The 18,100-nt window shown below is 46.2% G+C and overlaps 1 protein-coding gene across 1 annotated transcript in view; it reads left to right on the top strand.

Annotated features, from left to right (window-relative positions):
* The window catches only part of BARX2 (BARX homeobox 2), a 74,814-nt gene extending 57,408 nt beyond the window's left edge, over positions 1-17,406 (top strand). Inside the window, exons 2-4 of the mRNA XM_003910953.3 lie at positions 1,907-2,207; positions 8,010-8,094; positions 16,275-17,406. Of these exons, the coding sequence (XP_003911002.1) occupies positions 1,907-2,207; positions 8,010-8,094; positions 16,275-16,541 (653 nt within the window). The 3' untranslated portion in view covers positions 16,542-17,406. The remainder of the gene's footprint in view (positions 1-1,906; positions 2,208-8,009; positions 8,095-16,274) is intronic.
* The last annotated feature ends 694 nt before the right edge of the window (positions 17,407-18,100 follow it).

The following is an 18,100-nucleotide window of genomic DNA, read 5'->3' as shown; positions in this document are numbered from 1 at the left end:
CTAGATATTACCACACTTTCAAAATATTATTCCGTGTTGGGCAAAAAAATGTTTAACTCTTACAAAAGAGGAAGGTGATACAAAGCCTTACTTACAGGTGGATTGTTAGTCATATCCTATAATGATAAGCTTCTTAGTTTCTAGATTACACATTAGCCTGCTAAAGAAAGATAGTCTCTTTTGAAAGAAGTGACAGACTTAAAGGAGTAAGGTGATTTGAGATGAGAAACATCTTATGCCTTTTTAAGAAGCTTCCAACTTCTTTTTCAAGCAGTATCATTTCAGGATGTGTGCTGTGAGATCCAAACCACAAGCCCACATATCCTCATTTTCTTGCTATAAAATATCATTCCCAAGTGATTTTTTTTTTTTTCTTAAAAAGAATCCACAGCACAAAACGTCAAGTGTTGGAGTTGGCTGGAGAGTTAATGGAAGCTGTAGCAAGTGGTGATTTATTGTTACTTAACCACTTTGTGGTTTCTGTTGGGCCTTGCTAGAAGTGTACTCAAAGAACAAGAGAAGTTATTTGTTTTAATAACTGTGACTGGGGTCCACACAAAGGCATGGGAAGGAATAAGAAGAGAAATGCTAACCCGGAGAAAAGAGCTGGAACACAGGTAGTACCTGGGTGCTTCTGCGATGTTCGTCGGTTTCAACTCAGAGCTAGTGTGAATGTTGGTTGGCTCAGATGCTGGCCGTGGCCTTGAAGTCACTTTTCAGGGCTGGACTGAGTCCCAAAGGGCAGCCCCTGGGTCTTCTCCATTTTCATCAGATATCAAATGGCAAGGATGAGAGGTCCTTTTGTAGCATCAGTATATTAGAGTTTGAAGGATTCTTTGGAATCAGCTACTTTTCTTACTCATCTTATAGATGATGAAACTGAGAGATAAAATGATTTATACAGGTAATGATCCAGACATTTTAAGCTCTATGTTGAATAATCAAAGGAAAAAGTTGTTCACTTGAACTTTACAGATTTAACAGATTGTTGGACAGAAAAGGACTTTTGCCTTGAAATTCCTAATGCAGGAGTGGCATGTAACTGCTATGTATGCCACCATACCCTGCCCCGGCCACATGCCCATAGCAGACATTGTTAATCGACCCCAGCATCTTTTCCTCAGCCGAGCTCTGGCCAGCCTGAGAATCCTCCTTAACATAGTGCTGGAGGCGCCAGTCATACCGATCTGACCTTTCATGTTATTTAAAATCTGTTTGTCTCCCTCTTCTAAATGATGTAGCCATGTGATTCATGATGTGCTGATAGCATGGGACTTCAAGCCAGAAGAACTTGGTTTGACTCCTCCATCTGCTGCTTCCTCGTTACATTATCTTAGGCAACTCACTTAACCTCTCTGGGGCAATTCACTCCCTCTGAGATGAGAAAGTTGAATTAAATAATCTTAAAGCATCCTGTCAAGCTCTGAAAAATGCTATGATTCAAGGTACACAGACTTCTCAGGAGGAATTCATAGCTACAAGCATGTCTTTTTATAAAGACCACAGGTGGTTCTCAGGAAGTTTGCATATTACAAATCTATTTCGGGTTTCTGAAATATGTGTTTCTAGCTTTTCCTGACTACTTCTTTTCATCTGCCTGGTCCCGTGGACCAAGAATTTAGGGATTCCGAAGGGGGAGAGAGGGGAAGGATCCGCTTAAAACCAGAGGACTTGCAGGAACCTCTTCTTGGCGGTGGGCTTCATCCTCCCCCACCAAGCTGAGCAGATCTCTGTGCCTGCCCTGCAGCTGTAGGTCTTGAGTTACTTCTCCTTCCCCTTCCTCCATCTGTGCCTCCTTAGGAACAGGGTCCTCCCTGTCAGACCTCAGCCAGTGGCCCTCCGCAGGTCCTGGCCTGCTTCCCCACACCGTTCCCCGTGGTGACCTGCCTCCCTGCTTGTTTTCCAGGCTCCCCTTCTCTGCGGGCATATCCGCTCCTCTCGGTGATCACCCGCCAGCCCACCGTCATCTCGCAGCTGGTCCCCGCCACCCCGGGAATCGCCCAGGCACTGTCCTGCCACCCAGTCACCGAGGCGGTCTCTGCTGAGGCCCCAGGGGGTGAGGCCCTAGCCAGCAGCGAGTCAGAGACGGAACAGCCCACGCCCCGACAGAAGAAGCCCCGCCGGAGTCGCACCATCTTCACCGAGCTGCAGCTCATGGGCCTGGAGAAGAAATTCCAGAAGCAGAAGTACTTGTCTACCCCGGACAGGTGAGGACGCAGGGAAGGGACTCTCCGCAGCTCTCCGCAGGGAAGGCCCTTGAGGACGGGAGACTTGCTCCCGTGGTGGGCCATGGAGCCAGAGCACTGTTGCAGTGAGGCAGGACACTGTGGCAGGAATCCACTCCTTGGCTCAAGGCATCTTAACCTTGGTTAACAGAACCCAGCCTATGTGAATCCACCACACAGTCCCTGGAGCCTGCCTGTGGCTGAACTTGCACTCGTCACTCTATCTCCATATTTGAACTTAACTATTTCAGTATCATAAACAAGGTCAAGTTTAGCAAATTGTTGCTCAGGTGGTCAGCTGGGACACAGGCTTGGTTTTTAAGCCACTCACTCTTAGGATTGGAGGCAGCAGGACTAGATCTGGAATTAGGATTCATGATCCTCTCAATCTTCTCCACAGCCTCCAGCTGATTCCCCACTGACTCAGCTTGCTGGCCTGGCTATTGCTTGGGAAGGGCTGGAGTGATCCAGTTGAGGAGGTCAGACATGTTGGTGAATTTGATGGATGTCAAGTCAGAACCATTTGACTGAGATCCAGGAGGACCTGGATGAGAGCCCCTTCTTTGAACTCCTCTCAGATCCATGTTGGGGAGGCTGTGACCCTTGCTTTCTTGGAGGCCTCAATGCCTCACCTCCTTTTCTTTAATTTACTATTTTAACTGGAACATATGCCAGAGTGTGTGTCTGGGCCGGGTATTGTGGCCCACACCTGTAATCTCAGCAGTTTGGGAGGCTGAGGCAATAGGATTGTTTGAGGCTAGGAGTTTGAGACCAGCCTGGGCAACGTTGTGAGACCCCGTCTCTACAAAAATTAAAATATGAGCCAGGTGTGATGGCATGCACCTGTAGTCCCAGCCACTCAAGAGGCTAAGATGGGAGGATCACTTGAACCCAGGAGTTTGAGACTGCAGTGAGATATGATTGCATCAGATTACATCACTGCACTCTAGGTGAGACCCTGTCTCCAAAAAACAGAAACAAAAACACAAAAAAACAAACAATAGCCGGGTGTGGTGGCTCATGCCTGTAATCCCAGCACTTTGGGAGGCTGAGGCAGGTGGATCATGAGGTCAGGAGTTCAGGACGAGCCTGGCCAAGATGGTGAAACCCCATCTCTGCTAAAAATACAAAAATTAGCCGGGCATGATGGCAGGCACCTGTAATCCCAGCTAGTTGGGAGGCTGAGACAGAGAATTGCTTGAACCAGGAGGCGGAGGTTGCAGTGAGCCAAAATCATGCCACTGCACTCCAGCCTGGGCAACAGAGCGAGACTCGGTCTCAAAAAACAAATTGTGTATCTCAGTGTCTCATCTTGTTCTTTCAAACTGACTCTGGAGATGGCCGAGCTAATAATGTGTGATCCTATTTATTGGGGAGATTTTTCAGGTCCTTTTTCCTCTTCTTTTGCCTACTGCCTTGGCCATATCAGGTTGGACACTAGTCCTATCAAAAAGTAAAGGAAGGAACCTCAAATGAATCTCTTAGGCTATGTAGTAGCTCTTTGATACAAATTTAAGTGACAGAGGAGTCTGCATATCACCGACTAAAAGGGGATTTAGCTTCTGATTCCGTTAATGAGGCACCATCAGCTGTTTGGTACGGGTCTTCTGGGTGCCACTGGGGCACTGTGGCAGGGATTATGGGTCCAGAAACAGTCGAGAGAGTCCTGTTGTGACAGAAAGGGATCATAGGGAAGGAACGACTACAGGAACAAAGACGCAGCAAGCCAGGCGCTGGTACCTGTGAGCTGCTGAGTGCAGTAGGAACACAGGGTATTGCTGAGCGTGGGAGACGGGGTTAGGGAAGGCTTCTCAGAGGAGGTAACATTTAAGAAGATCTTTGATTCCAGGAGGGACAGGGCGTCCCGCACTGAAGGGTTGGCACATACAAGGCAAAGAAGCGTGTCTCGTCGGGTATGCGGAGGAAACCGCAAGTAGCCAGGACATCTCCAGCTTAAGGTGTGAACAGGGAAATGGTAGAGGTGAATGAAGGGTGGGAAGGACCTCGTATGCCTGGCTGAAATGTGAACTTGGTTGTTTAAGCAGTTGGCACTGCCTTTATGAGCTGGAAGTGACATGACCTGACTTCTGTTCCAGAACTGTCTCTGTGGTGGCACCATAAATGATGGATGAGAGAGGCCAGAGGTGGAGCAGGGACCAGTTAGGAGAGAATCCAGTGATCATCACTGAAGACTTGAATTAAAGGGTGGCAGTGGGAATGGAGAGGCAAGAATAGAGAGGAGGACAATTTTTTACTATTATTATACTTCAAGTTCTGGGATACATGTGCAGAACGTGCAGGTTTGTTACATAGGTATACACATGCCATGGTGGTTTGCTGCACCCATCAACCCATCACCTACAGTAGGTATTTCTCCTAATGCTATCCCTCCCCTATCCCCCCACCCCCCGATAGGCCCTGTGTGTGAGGTTCCCCTCCCTCTGTCCATGTGTGAGAGGAGGACAATTTTGAAGAGAGAATTGGCAGAATCAACATTGTGGGAAGAAGCAAGAAGGGAGTTGAGAATTCTGTGGTTTCTGGACTGGGCTAGCAGGGGGATAGGGACACCATGACCTGAAGTTGGAAGACAGAGGACAGAGTAGACTTAGGTGGCGAAAGGTTGAGTTCTGTTCTAGACCTGTGCATTTGGGGTGTCTTTGGCAGATGATGGAGACGGGTCTGTGAACCAGAGGTTAACAGATGGCATCTCCAGGTATGACATGGCTGTTTTCACTTCCCTAGCATATCCCCTGGGTGCATGAACGTGTGCACCCAGGGGAGTGGGCACCACTGTCTATGGTAGCATGGTGGCGTGTCAAATCGGCTTCAGCACGCATGGCTAACATTTTGGGCTGATTTTTCAGAAGTCAGATAATTTTTTTTTCACAGAAATATTAGTTCTTCATAAATCTCCTGGGGCTCCCTGGTATTTGCCCAGGCATCTCAGGTCACCTACACAGGCTTGATTCACTTGTCTGGGAGGACACCGTCGGCTGGCATGGAAGCTGCCATCTTCACCCGCCCTCTCAGATGTTCCTCGCCTCCCTACGTGACCAGGGCCATGAGCACTCCCTCCTCCCGCAGCTCTCGCCCTCCTCCTCTGTGTGTGTTTCTCCAGTTTCCTAGGTGACCCCATTTAAGCAAATATGCAGGGAAGTGAGAATTTGTAACGGTGGCAGGTAATGAGAGAAAGCTGATGACAGTGAAGCATGTTTCTGTAGCCAGAGTGAGTCAGGGCTGCATTTTTCCCAAGTGAGCTAACACTGTTTGCTAATGCAGTGGCAGAGCTGTGAACTGAGCCTTCCATTGACTAATGCACCTGATGGCCTCAGGTGAACTGGGCTCGGGAAGGCGCCGCCAGAACCGTGGAGACCCTTCTCCAGGGAGGCCTGGGAGACCAGAAGTCTGTGGGGTGGCCCCCTGGGTTCTTGGTTCTCAATGAGTGGCTGCTTGGGCAGCAGTGCTGCGTTTGTGGGGACAGCCAAGTGCTGTTGGCACTGGGAATTTATTGGCTTTAGCTTGTTAATCACTTTCAATAAAACTGCCAGCTTCTAGCAGTCCTTCTACAGGGATAACCAGATGGATGTGAGTGCTGATTTAAGACCAGTTCCAGGGTGCCCTGAAGGAAGACTCTGTATTATTGGGGCTTTAAATTATGCAGCCTGGTCAGAGCAGGGCGACCGGGCAGCTGCACCTGAGACCGTCAGGGCCGGTCCCTGCGGGCCTCCCTGATGGTTAGAGCGCCCCAGGTGGAGAGCTGCAGCTGAGAACCCACACCTGAGGCTCCCCATGAAGCAGGCAAACGAGACTGCCTGTGGGCCCGAGATTCGCAGACGGTAACCTCAGAAACCCAGGGCCTTTCAAAAAGCGGGGGTCGCTGCCCAAGCCCTGTCAAGGGCAGTTGTCCCAAGTTGCTGCATTCGAAGTCCACGCTGCTTTGCTGAGCAGGGCTGGCGTGGCAGTGAGGCAGCTTATGTTGGCTTAAGGAGGCGGCTGTCCAGTTGGTGCTGAGGTAGACCTGGGGTTCTTATCCTGTCGGGTCAATGGTGGTTGTCTCAAGGACTGACGTTGGAAGCCTGGCTACAGACTTCCCTTTCTCATTCCACTTGTCCCACCTGGTTGTTCGCTGCTTCTTGGGATGAAGCATCCCTGTGATTCCCTTTGACAGGTTCAACTTGTGCAGATACAGTGTGGGTGGGGGTGAGCCCCAGCGCAGGAGCTGGTGTACGGGTCAGACATCGTGGGTTTGAATCCTGCCCCACTTCCTAACTCTGTGATCATCTGCCAGAGGTTGGTAAAGGTTTTCTGGGCAGAGCCAGACAGTAAATACTTTACACTTTGTGTGCCATATGGCCTGTGACCACTACCCAATTCTGATATTGCAGCACAGAAGTAGTTTATTTTTTATTTATTAATTTTATACAGAGTCTCACTCCATTGCCTAGGCTGCAGTGCAGTGGCACGCAATCTCCGCTCACTGCAACCTCCGCCTCCCAGGTTCAAGCATTTCTCCTGCCTCAGCCTCCTGAGTAGCTAGGATTACAGGTGCCTGCCACCACACCCAGTTAATTTTTGTATTTTTACTAGAGACGGGGTCTCACCATGTTGGCCAGGCTGGTCTCCAACTCCTGAACTCGGGTGATCCGCCCGCCTCGGCCTCCCAAAGTGCTGGGATTACAGGCATGAGCCACTGTGCCTGGCCTGTTACGATAAAACTATTTACACAACCAGGTAGCAGACAGGGTTTGGCCACAGTTGCTGAGAGAGTCTAATCTCTCCAGGCCTCAAATCTCTTATCTGTAAAATGGGAATAATTATACCTACTTCACTGTGTTGTGAATGGGATAGATAAGACAGCAAGTCAGGGGCTTAGCATGCAGCCTGGGATGCCGTGGTGCTCAGGAAATGGTGGCTGTGTTGTTAGATTTAGCCCCAGAAATGGATTTGGCTTTTAGGACTTTACAGAAGACTACAGAGAAGTACACAGTCACGATTAGCAGTAGAATGGAAAGCAGGAAGGGTTGTGGACTTAATGTTTGTTTTGGAATCTTTATAATATTTATAACATTTTAATTGTTATAACAATTTAGGGCAGCTACAGCGATTGAATCAATCCATCAGGAAGTATTTTTTGAGCACCGGTTCTGGATTTAGCAGTGTGATGGGCACTTTCATGGGTAGAAAAGAAGTGGAAGACATAAGCTGCTCTGACTGCTGAGTTAGGGAGGCAGAAATAACACGGTGGGAGTGATTAGAGAACAGTGGGAAACATGGCACCATCTGGGTGACTGCTGGCCTGTGGGAGGGTGCAGAGGAGATGAGCTGTGGGAGCCAGGAGACTCACCTGCCGGAGCTGGGACCACAGCTGGGTCTGGAGTGATGAGTGGATTCCCATCAGCAACATCGGCTTTGCCTTTTGTTTCCAGTTTGGATGTCGGGCCAGAGGGTCAGAATAAATAATCTTGTCAAGCCAGGAAAAGGACTGTGTGATGAAGGCCCAGGCATCCTTCTCAGGTCTCTTGCAGACCATGAATATTTCAGAATGGGGACTGGCCCAGGTGTCCTCAGCCATGGTCATCTATTTCTTAGTTTCTCAGCTTCCCAGTTTCCTCTGTTGGATTCTTGGAAGGAAAGAAAAGCGCTTTGGGGAAGACCTCGTTTAATGAGGGAGGTCAGAGCCTTGATAGCCAGTGCTGGAGCCTGTCTGGAGCCTGTCAGCAGGATCCCATCTCTCCCGCTCCTCCCCATCCTGCTCACCCTTCCTTTGTATCTTGTGCCTTCTAGGTTGGACTTGGCGCAGTCTCTGGGACTCACTCAGCTGCAGGTGAAGACCTGGTATCAGAATCGCAGGATGAAATGGAAGAAAATGGTAAGAAAGGAGTGACTAACCATGATCCCATCCTGATGGAAGAGGACTTTTCCTCCAGGGCTGTGGGGAGGGAGGCCGGACCATGTGGCAGTTTGGGCTGCGGAGATTGGAAGGCCTTCTATGCTGCTGGCTTACGGGGAAGCTGTTGGATCTGTAGGTCGAGCTATTCCTCTTGACCTGGATTTCCTAAACAGAGGGATATTCTTTTTCTGTTTCGTTAAAAATCAAAGGAAAAAAAAGCTTACAGGCTTTTAACTTGCTAGTTTTTGGTTTTTGTTTTTTTTTTATTGTACTTTAAGTTCTAGGGTACATATGCAGAACGTGCAGTTTTGTTACATAGGTATACATATGCCATGGTGGTTTGCTGCACCCATCAACCCATCATCTACGTTAGGTATTTCTCCTAACTTGCTAGTTTTAACCCTACCTGCTAGCCTTTTCAAACAACTTCCTTCTTCCTCCCACCAAGAGCTAAAAATAGAAGTCAGTATTCTTTGTTTATACTGACGTAGAGGATGCATCTGTTCTTTTGGCTGTGCACCCTCTAACGCAGTGATCCTCAAACTTTGGTGGGCATCAGAGTCCCCTGGGTAGCAAGTTAAATGCAGAACTCTAGGGCCCCTCCCAGGATTCTGGCCCCAGAGGTCTGGGCCAGGGCTGGGAATGTGCATGTTAACAAGCCCCCTCGTTATTCTGAAGTGCCTGGTATCATGACCACAGTTTCCATCATCCTGCTCTAGCGCCTAGCTAATGAACATTTCCATCTTTGATTTTTAAGTTAGAATATATACATCCCTACATTTTCAGGAACTCAATTTCATTATCATTTATTCTTTTCATTTAAGAAAAGCACTATTAAATCAAAATTTTCCAAAGTAGTCAAGTGTTGCCTTTCTCAGCTTTGTAAACCATTGAGACAAGGTCAAAGCCCAGAGCAAAAGAAAAAGAGGAGGGGTGGCAATAAGGGAAGAAGCGCTGCTCTTCTCTGGAGCCCAGGTGCTACCATGTCACCTGCCGTGGGCTTCTTCCCCCTCACCAAATCCTAGTGGCTCTTTCTCCTCTCGTCCATTCCATGCCTTCATGATGACATTCTAATTTGCTAACCCATCTGGTCACAAGCCCTATTTCTTGGTGTTTCAGGGCTGAAATATGATGTTTTCACAACAATCAAATAAGGTGTTCTCCCGACCCCAGTTTTTGGGGGGAGGAAAAAAAAAAAAAGGTCAGCGGACAGATGTTTTCTCAGTGCTGTGGTTTTGTCCCATATTGTTCTTTCTTAAAGTTTTAGTTCTTGCTATTCCTTGCTATATTCTGCTAACAATGAGGGGGAAAAAACCCCAAAACAAGTAAATTGCAAATGAATATCAATGGGAAAAATTAGGAAAAAAGTCAACAAGCAGCAATTATTATATTCCCAAAAAAGAATTTCCTGGGCAAATCTTGTAATTTCCTCTGGGGGACCTGACCCTGAAATGAAAGAGTTTTCCAATGGAGGCAACTTGGCTCATGAAGTACTCATGAATTAAGGCAGAGATGCCAGTTACGTGTTCAAACACACGGATATGGCATGAGTCAGCACATGTATTTTGTGTCTCTTGTGAGCCATTCCTTGTCCTAGGCACTATAAGAAATAATAAAATAAAATATCACCCTTGCCTTCATGGAATTTATGATCTAGTCAGAGAAACAAGGCCCAGGAGGTAGCTGCTGAGCATGTGATAATTAAGTGCTGGTTGTTGCGGATTTATAAGCCTGTCGGAGTTCAGAAGAGAGGTAGTGGAGAAGGTTGCCGGGAGAAGTTGAAATTGAAGGAAGCGGCCGGGCACGGTGGCTCACGCCTGTAATCCCATCACTTTGGGAGGCTGAGGTGGGTGGATCACATGAGGACAGGAGTTTGAAACCAGCCTGGCAAACATGGTGAAATCCCGCCTCTACTAAAAATACAAAATTAGCTGGGCGTGGTGGCGGGCGCCTGTAATCCCAGCTACTCGGAAGGCTGAGGCCAGAGAATCACTTGAATCCAGGAGGTACAGGTTGCAGTGAGTTGAGATCACACCATTGCACTCCAGTCTGGGTGACCGAGCAAGACTCCATCTCAAAAATAAATGAATAAATAAAAGTCATAAAAATAAAATAAAAACAAGAAATTGAAGGAAGAATGGATTTGGTTAAATAGATAGTCTTGCAAACACTCTACAGTGCTAAGTACACATGGACACCTTTTAGGGGACTGGTTTCTAAAGAACTAGACTTGGGAGTGAGAGGCACCAGGCCGTGTTCCCATGCTTGCCCTTCCCTGGTTGATTTTGGGCAAGTCCCTTCACTGCTTTCTGTGCAAGATCCACCACCCACCTTCTTCCTCGTCAATCATCAGCCTTGAAATCAATGTCTCCTGAGTAGCAGAGGCATTGTTTAAATTGGTTATCAGCAATCTTTTCATGAGTCAGATGATTAAGGAATTGACAGGCAGCCTCCTCTGCCAGCACCGCCCAGTGCCCATGGGACAATGTGTGTGCCTTCGCCTGTGACGTCACTTGTTTTTCACCAGCAACAGTGTTGCTGGCATGATTTTAGGCCAGTTATTGATGGGTATCAATGTCATGTAAACCAAAATGGAAGTAACTTAGCAGATTTAACCTCAGAGAACATTCTGCAAGCCAGTCACCTTCAGGTCCCTTTAGGAGCCAAGAGGCCCAAACTGTCAGTTCACTTTTGAGTTAATTCATTGAGCATTTAACATTCATCAGGCCCTGGAGATGCAAAGGTAAGACATGAGCCTGTCCACTAGAAAATAAAATTGTCAAAAGGTACTCAGCCAAGTGCGGGAGACAGACCTGCAAACTGGCATTATTATTACACGGAGCGGTCAGGGCAGCGGCAGGGAGATGTACAGGATCAGCGCAGAGAGTGGAATAGCAAGGCTGTGGTGTGATCCTGATTACTTCATCTAGTTTCCCAGTAAAACTCTTTCAAGGCTATCTCTTTAGGTACTGGGGAGGAAAAGAAAAAGATAATTGGGTAATAAAGATGTCTCAAGGCTAGTAACCTAATTGGAACTGGAAAAAGATTAGCAGTTGATTCTCAGACTTATTCACATGGCTGCCAAGGGTAACCTTGCCAGAACCAAGATAGCATCTCTGACGAGTTCTGACCAGTCAGCACTGGTAACCTATAGCGGGTTGGGTCAATTTAATCTTGCACATTAAGATGGGATGTGCACCCTCTATTCCATGTCTGTTGGCTTTAGTTCCAGCAGGACCCACAGTGTTTTGCAGTAGGCTGACAGAGCCTCATTATTCGGTGGTCTCTTTGAGCTCTAAAATGCAATTCTGTTCCGTGAGAGCATCCAAACAGATACCTCCTTTCTCTCCTAGTCACAGAATTGGGTGGGCCCCACACTATGCATGGTCACTACTTTTCTCGTGAATAGTCCCCAGGTAGTTAACAACTCCATGAATTGTTACCAGTAGCTCTCTGTGTGATCTTGGGCAGGTTACTTAACCTCTGTGTGCCTGCTGTTTCCTCTGCAGTAAAAGGCCTAACACGTACCTCGTAGGGTTGTATTATTAACTGAGCTAATCTCTGTGAAACACGTAAATAGGACCTGCCATATAGGATACAGCTAAGAGATGTTTTTGCCATTATTATTATCATTATTAGTATTTTTATTACCTCTTCACGAAATCCATGTCTTCAGAGAATCCAAATATTTGGAGGCCAGGAAACACAAGCCAAAAGTGAATTCTGTGAATCTCAGGGTCTCCACGCAGCCCTGAGTGTGTGTCCTTTCTCAGTCCCCACTTCCCAGTCATCTCCAAGTCAGCGCCTTGGCATTGGGGGCCCTGCTTGAGGTCCAGTGGAACATCACATCTTCAGGCTGAGAAAGTCAGCTAAGGTGAGCAGCAGTGTCTGGGAGGAGAGTCATGCTGGGGAATCCAAACTTGTTTCTCAGCTTCATGGAAACAGTCCTCAGTTATGTGGCCCTCGCTGCCCTATGAAGCTGCAGACAGAGACAGAGAATAAGGAGGAAAGTTCGCCCCCCACTAGTAAGTCTACTGCCTGGAGTCTGCTGGGAGGTTGGGTAATTGCAAATAAATACCAGACATAGAACAGTGGCCCATTTTACATATCCCTTGCACATTATGCTGAATGCAATACTGCTAAGGCTGTTAGATTCAAATGGTCAGGAGGTTTGTGTTCAAATCCCAGCTCTGCCCTTGGCTTGCTCTTTGATACTGACAAACTCTGTCAGCTCAGTTTCCTATCTGAAAAAGTAGAGGGAAGGAGAGAGTTCCTTCCTGCACTGACATTCCCTGCCCCCTACTCAGGCTGCTTGGAGGGAAGCAAAAGGCCCGGTCTTAACACCCTCAGCAACAGAACATCTGAATACCTCGTTTCAGAGTTTGGAGGGCTGTCACCAGGCGCGGCTAATAAAAGTGGATGGTGTGCTAGGTGTTCTTCTGAGAGGCAGAAGGAGGCCTGCGGCCTCTTGGACAAGGAACTCTCTGGCTTCTCTGGACCAATGGGACTAAACTGGCTCTAAGAATAAATGGGGAGAGGGCTCCTGGGAGGAGGGCCACAGGGTGCATGTGAACGGGTAGCTCCTGATGGAGGGTGGTTCTGAGATAATTGCATGTCTCAGGTGCGCTGGAAGGCAAGGGGCCAGAGGTTGAGTGCAGAGAGCAGCCAAGAGGGTAGTTATCTCCTAATTATTGCTTGTGCTGGAATGTTTTAGTCCATTTAGAAAATGGTCTAATTGTTTTGGGGATTTTTTTTTTTCCTGCAGTAGGAAAACAGCCAGGTGGGGTCCGTCCAAACCGTGTGGGTGGTGTTCTCTAATTGCTGGGCTGGACTTTCTTTTGCCAATTAGGTGGCTTCCATAGACCTGCCCTTTTCTAGTTTGATTACTACATGGGGCAACTTACTTTTGTATAACCTCTTTCATACTGAGTGGATCTGCTTTCAACATGTAAATTCCATCTTGGCACAATTGGGTGCTTTCAAAAGCCTACACTCAGACTGAAATCAAAATCAGATAATGAACTTACGTGAAAAGAAATACAAGGAACATCTTCTCCCCAGGGGTGGTTTCCGTCAGCATCTCTACCTTGTTAAAGATCCCCTTAATATCTGTGTGTTAGCTGTTCATGTGGAAAGGACAGTGGTTGAGCAGACTTTTAGCTAAAAGGAGGTGTTTACTGAGAACTTCTTGGTTTTCTCACTTTATACACAAAAATTAATGCAAAATGAATCATCATCTAAATGGTAGGAGTGAAAACTATGAAACTTAGAATATGAGTAAGTATTCATGACCTTGGATTAGACAAAGTATTCTTCGTTATGACAGCAAAAGCACAAGCAACAGAAGCAAACATAAACTGGGCTTCATTGAAATTTAAAAATTTTGTGCTGTGAAGGACATCATTAGAAAAATGAGAAGACAGCCCACAGAATGGGAGAAGCTTACATCTGATAAGAGACATGTATCCAGAATATTTAAAGAACTCTTACAACTCAATAATAAAAAGACAACCAAATTTAGAAATGGGCAAAATATCTGAATAGACATTTCTTCAATGAAGATATACAGCTAGCCAATAAGCACTATGAAAGATGCTAAACTTCAGTAGTCATCAGGGAAATGCAAAGCAGAACCACAGTGAGATACCACTTCCCACCCTCTGGGATGACCGTGGTCAAACAGACATCAACAAGTGTTGGTGAGGATGTGGAGAACTGGAACCCTCATATGCAGCTGGCTGGAATGTAAAATAGTGCAACTGCTTTGGAAAACAGTCCTTAAAATGTGAAGCATAGAGTTGCTGAAAGATCCCACAATTCAATTTCACTTCTTTCCCATGTTCATAGCAGCTTCATTCACAGTAGCAAGCAACCCACATGTCCATCAATTGATGAGTGAATGAACAAAATATAGTGTATCCATAAAATGGAATATTATTTAGTGACAAATGCTACAACATGGATGAACATTGAGAACATTATGCTAAATGAAAGAAGCCAGTCACAAAAGTGCACATATCATATGATTCTGTTTATATAAAATGTCCAAAAATAGGCACATCTGTAGAGACAGAAAGCAGACTAGCAGTTGCCTAGGGCTGTGGGCAGATCGGTTAGGGGTTGGGGGAAAATAGGGACTGACCGCTAATGCTATGGGGTTTCTTTTTGGGGTGAGAGAAGTGTTTGAAAATTGCATTGTGGTGATAGTTGTACAATTCTGTGACCATCCTAAAAATCACTGAATAGTGCTCTTTAAATGGATTTGGTCCGTGAATTATATCTCAAAGCTGTATAAAAAAAAGTTACGGTTTCATCCTTAAAATTCAGCACCTGGAGGTCCTCTGCTGCTCTTGAAGGAAAGAGGAGCAGTCAATAAATATTTAGGGACTGCATAGAAGTTAGCTGGAAGTTTGATTCTTGGAGTAATGGAGAGAAGCAGGGTTTGTCTTCCAGGAGCTTATATACAAATATAGAAGATAAGATTAAGCTAGGTTTATAAATAGCAAAAATATCTCCCACCCCTAATCATCTGTGCTAATCCAGGTCCTCTTGAAGCCCTTCTCACTAGCTGCCCAGAAAATCAAGGACTATGCCAAGCCAATGGAGGAAGGAGTGTCTATTACATTCCAAAGTAAAATATAAATATTTTTAAACTTATCCCTGTCTACCTCCTGGGACTCTTGTGTGGGTCACAAATTGGGGTAATAAGGGTGCCAGGCCTTTGAAGTCAGCCAAGGCCATTTAGGGTCCAGTTATTTGGCTTGCTTTATATCTTTCCTCGACTCCAGGGAAAGGTTTGTTGAGAAAGCCTAGTTCATTTGGTAACAGTTGTCAAACACCTGCTACATGCAGGGACTGAGTGAGAGGGGCAGCAGGTAAACATGCAGTGACCATAGTTTCTGAAAAGTGCTCTGGTCGGGACAGTAGAAGCTGCTCCGAGGGCACATGGCAGAGGGCCTTTAACCTAGACCTGGGGGATCAGGAAGGCTTCCAGGAGAAGTTAGCCAGGAGAAGGAGGGTGGATGGTGTATATATTCTGGGCAAAGGAAACCTACCATTCAGGTGCCGTTCTGGTCCTTTCATACACATTATCTGTTGGTCACTCTCACTGTCACCCTGTAATACAAGGTATTATTACTCCCATTTTACAGATTAGAAAACGGACACTTGGGGCCTTTAAAGGACTTTACAAAGACAAAGATGATAAGTGGCAGAGTTGGAATTTAACCCAGTTTTTCTACTATCAAAGCCAAAATGCTTTTTAAACTCTGCTGTACAACTTCTACAAGACTACATGCTTTATAATATATTTTTTCTGATTACAGAAATACTTATGTTTGATCATTGTTGAAAGTTTAGAAAATATAGAAAAAACATAAAGATTAAAAACGATCCGTGATCCTGCAAACAAGGTGGTGTACAGGCTGTCTAGCCTCCAAACTGGATTATGCTAAGAATCTGCTTGTTACAAAACTATGTTAATAATATTTTCCATGTTATTAAACATTCTCCTATATAGTAATTGTAATGGTTGTCAAGTATTCTGTCTTTGGGATTTACTATAATTCTACCCAATTTACATGGCCAAACCTTTAGGATATCACCCCGCTCCAACTTTTGCTGTTATCACCAATATTGTGATGAGTATTTTTGCAGATCAATCTTTGTCTCAGTCTTAGATAATTTTTTAGAATTTAGCCTAAGGAATTTCTGTGTCAAAAAGCTCTGCATATTTTAAGGCTTTTGATTTGAACTCTTAGGTTGTGTTGAAAAGGTTGTAACAATCACACTTTCACATAGTGTGTTTTTTTCCTGCTTGCTACAAATATTGTTGTCTTTAGCTTGTCAACCTGATAGTTATTGCATTAACATTTTAATTTTCATTTCTTGCCTTATTGTTGAAGTTGAATTCTGAAGCTGCTTATGATTATTGTATTAAATGCCAAAATATATAATATTGACCAAAATGCATTGAACATTTAAAGAATGGAGGTGTCTTTGTAGACCAGAGGTGATGGATTGAGAATATATTTTGCCAAATCCTGCAATTTTACTGCCAGAACAGATGGTTTAGATGCAATGTGAGGTTATACTGGGAGTGGAAAGGCGGAGGGCAGGAGTTATTTCTTAGATTTAATAACAATTTTTTACTCACGTAGGTTCTTAAAGGTGGACAGGAAGCACCCACAAAACCCAAAGGTCGCCCCAAGAAGAACTCCATCCCCACATCAGAAGAGATTGAAGCGGAAGAGAAGATGAACAGCCAGGCCCAGGGTCAGGAGCGACTGGAGCCCTCCCAGGGGCAGGAGGAGCTCTGTGAAGCACAGGAACCAAAAACACATGATGTCCCCTTAGAGATGGCAGAGCCACCAGACCCGCCCCAGGAGTTGCCAATACCCTCTTTGGAACCCCCACCATTAAGCTAAAGTAAAACCCTTTTGAGAGTAGAGGGAGACTGGGGAGAAGGGAAAAGAGGGAAGGCAGGGAGAGTAGGCAGAGAAAACTTTCCAGCAGCCCAGTAAACTGGGGGAGAAGAGATCTAGCCATCTCCCTCCCTCCCACAGTTCCCAGTGGCCTTGTCATTGCAAGCATTTGACAAAGACTTGCTTGTCTTGAGCCTTTCTCTTCCTGAAAGGCTGCTTTAGCCGTGGATGCCCTTGATTAAGGGAGAGAGCACCTAGGAGTTGCCTGCCCCAGCTGGGGTGACGGCCGTGGGGCTGGGGCTGGGTCTGTGTTGCAAGCCCTCTCCCAGCATGCAGTGGAGAGTGCTTAGCTCTCTCCCTCCCGACCTCTGGGCAGCCAGTCATCAAAGCAGAGAGACGTGGCGGCATGTGGGCAGCATGCCCAGGTTCCTTGCTGACTCAGCACTTACTTATGTAGTTTTTAAAAAGAATTTAATGTTTTCGGTTGTATTTTTTTGTGGGGGTGAGGGTGGGCAAAAACGTGGGGGGAGTTCTGAGTTGTTAGAAATGTTTCTGAATCAAGTTTGTTTGAAGACACGTGTGCCTTTGTACCCATTATAAGATGGTCATGAGACCCAAGAACTGAGAAGCTTTGTTTTTTTTTTTTGCTTTATTTACCCATTTATGCCTAGTGTTCCATTATTGGAACGCTAAGCTTGTGGGAGTTATTTCTATCCTACTGCTCAAGGTCATCGCCAAGGTCTGATTTTTCATAAAAAACATTTGTGACCTTCAGCATAAATGGGTTAAGGTGCCATCCCTGAAGCTGCAATGCAGATATGTTCAGATAACTTTTATTTTTTAATTAAAAATAAATCTTTCAAAAGGACTGAGTGTTTTGTGTCTTCTAAGGAGTGTATCTAACCCTTCCTGAATGTGTCCTATGGGAAGGGAGACCCAGAGAGTGAACCAGACTTGGGGGACCACCTTTTCCCCATCTATAAAGCAAAGGATTGGGCCAGGCCATTGGTGTCCAAGTGCTGAGAGCTGTGGGAGTGGAACAGAGCCTCCGGGATGAGGACAGGGCAGAGAACCTGGGCTGTCCCCTCCACCTCTCCCACCGCCTTCTACCAGAGCAGCTCCCTTCTCAGCCACTTCACATTTGGGGCGTCCAATGGTCTTACTTTTTTAAAGAGGTAAGAAATGTATATGCTTCAAAAGTCAAAACCAAAAAAGAAGACTTGGGCTGGGTGCAGTGGCTTACGCCTGTAATCCCAGCACTTTGGGAGGCCCAGGCAGGCGGATCACCTGAGGTCAGCAGCTCGAGACCAGCCTGACCAACATGGAGAAACCCTGTCTCTACTAAAAATACAAAATTAGCCGGGTATGGTGGTACATGCCTGTAATCCCAGCTACTCGGGAGGCTGAGGCAGGACAATCGCTTGAACCTGGGAGGCGGAGGTTGCAGTGAGCCAAGATCGTGCCACTGCACTCTAGCCTGGGCAACAAGAGCGGAACTCCATCTAAAAAAAAAAAAAAAAATCTTGTTTCCACCCTGCCCTCTTCTCCCCTGAATCCCTTGT

Source organism: Papio anubis, chromosome 12 (genome assembly GCF_008728515.1).
Source record: "Papio anubis isolate 15944 chromosome 12, Panubis1.0, whole genome shotgun sequence".
In the NCBI taxonomy this organism is placed as follows: domain Eukaryota; kingdom Metazoa; phylum Chordata; class Mammalia; order Primates; family Cercopithecidae; genus Papio; species Papio anubis.
The sequence above is the reverse complement of the archived record's forward strand: the minus strand, read 5'-3'. Positions and strand labels throughout refer to the sequence as shown.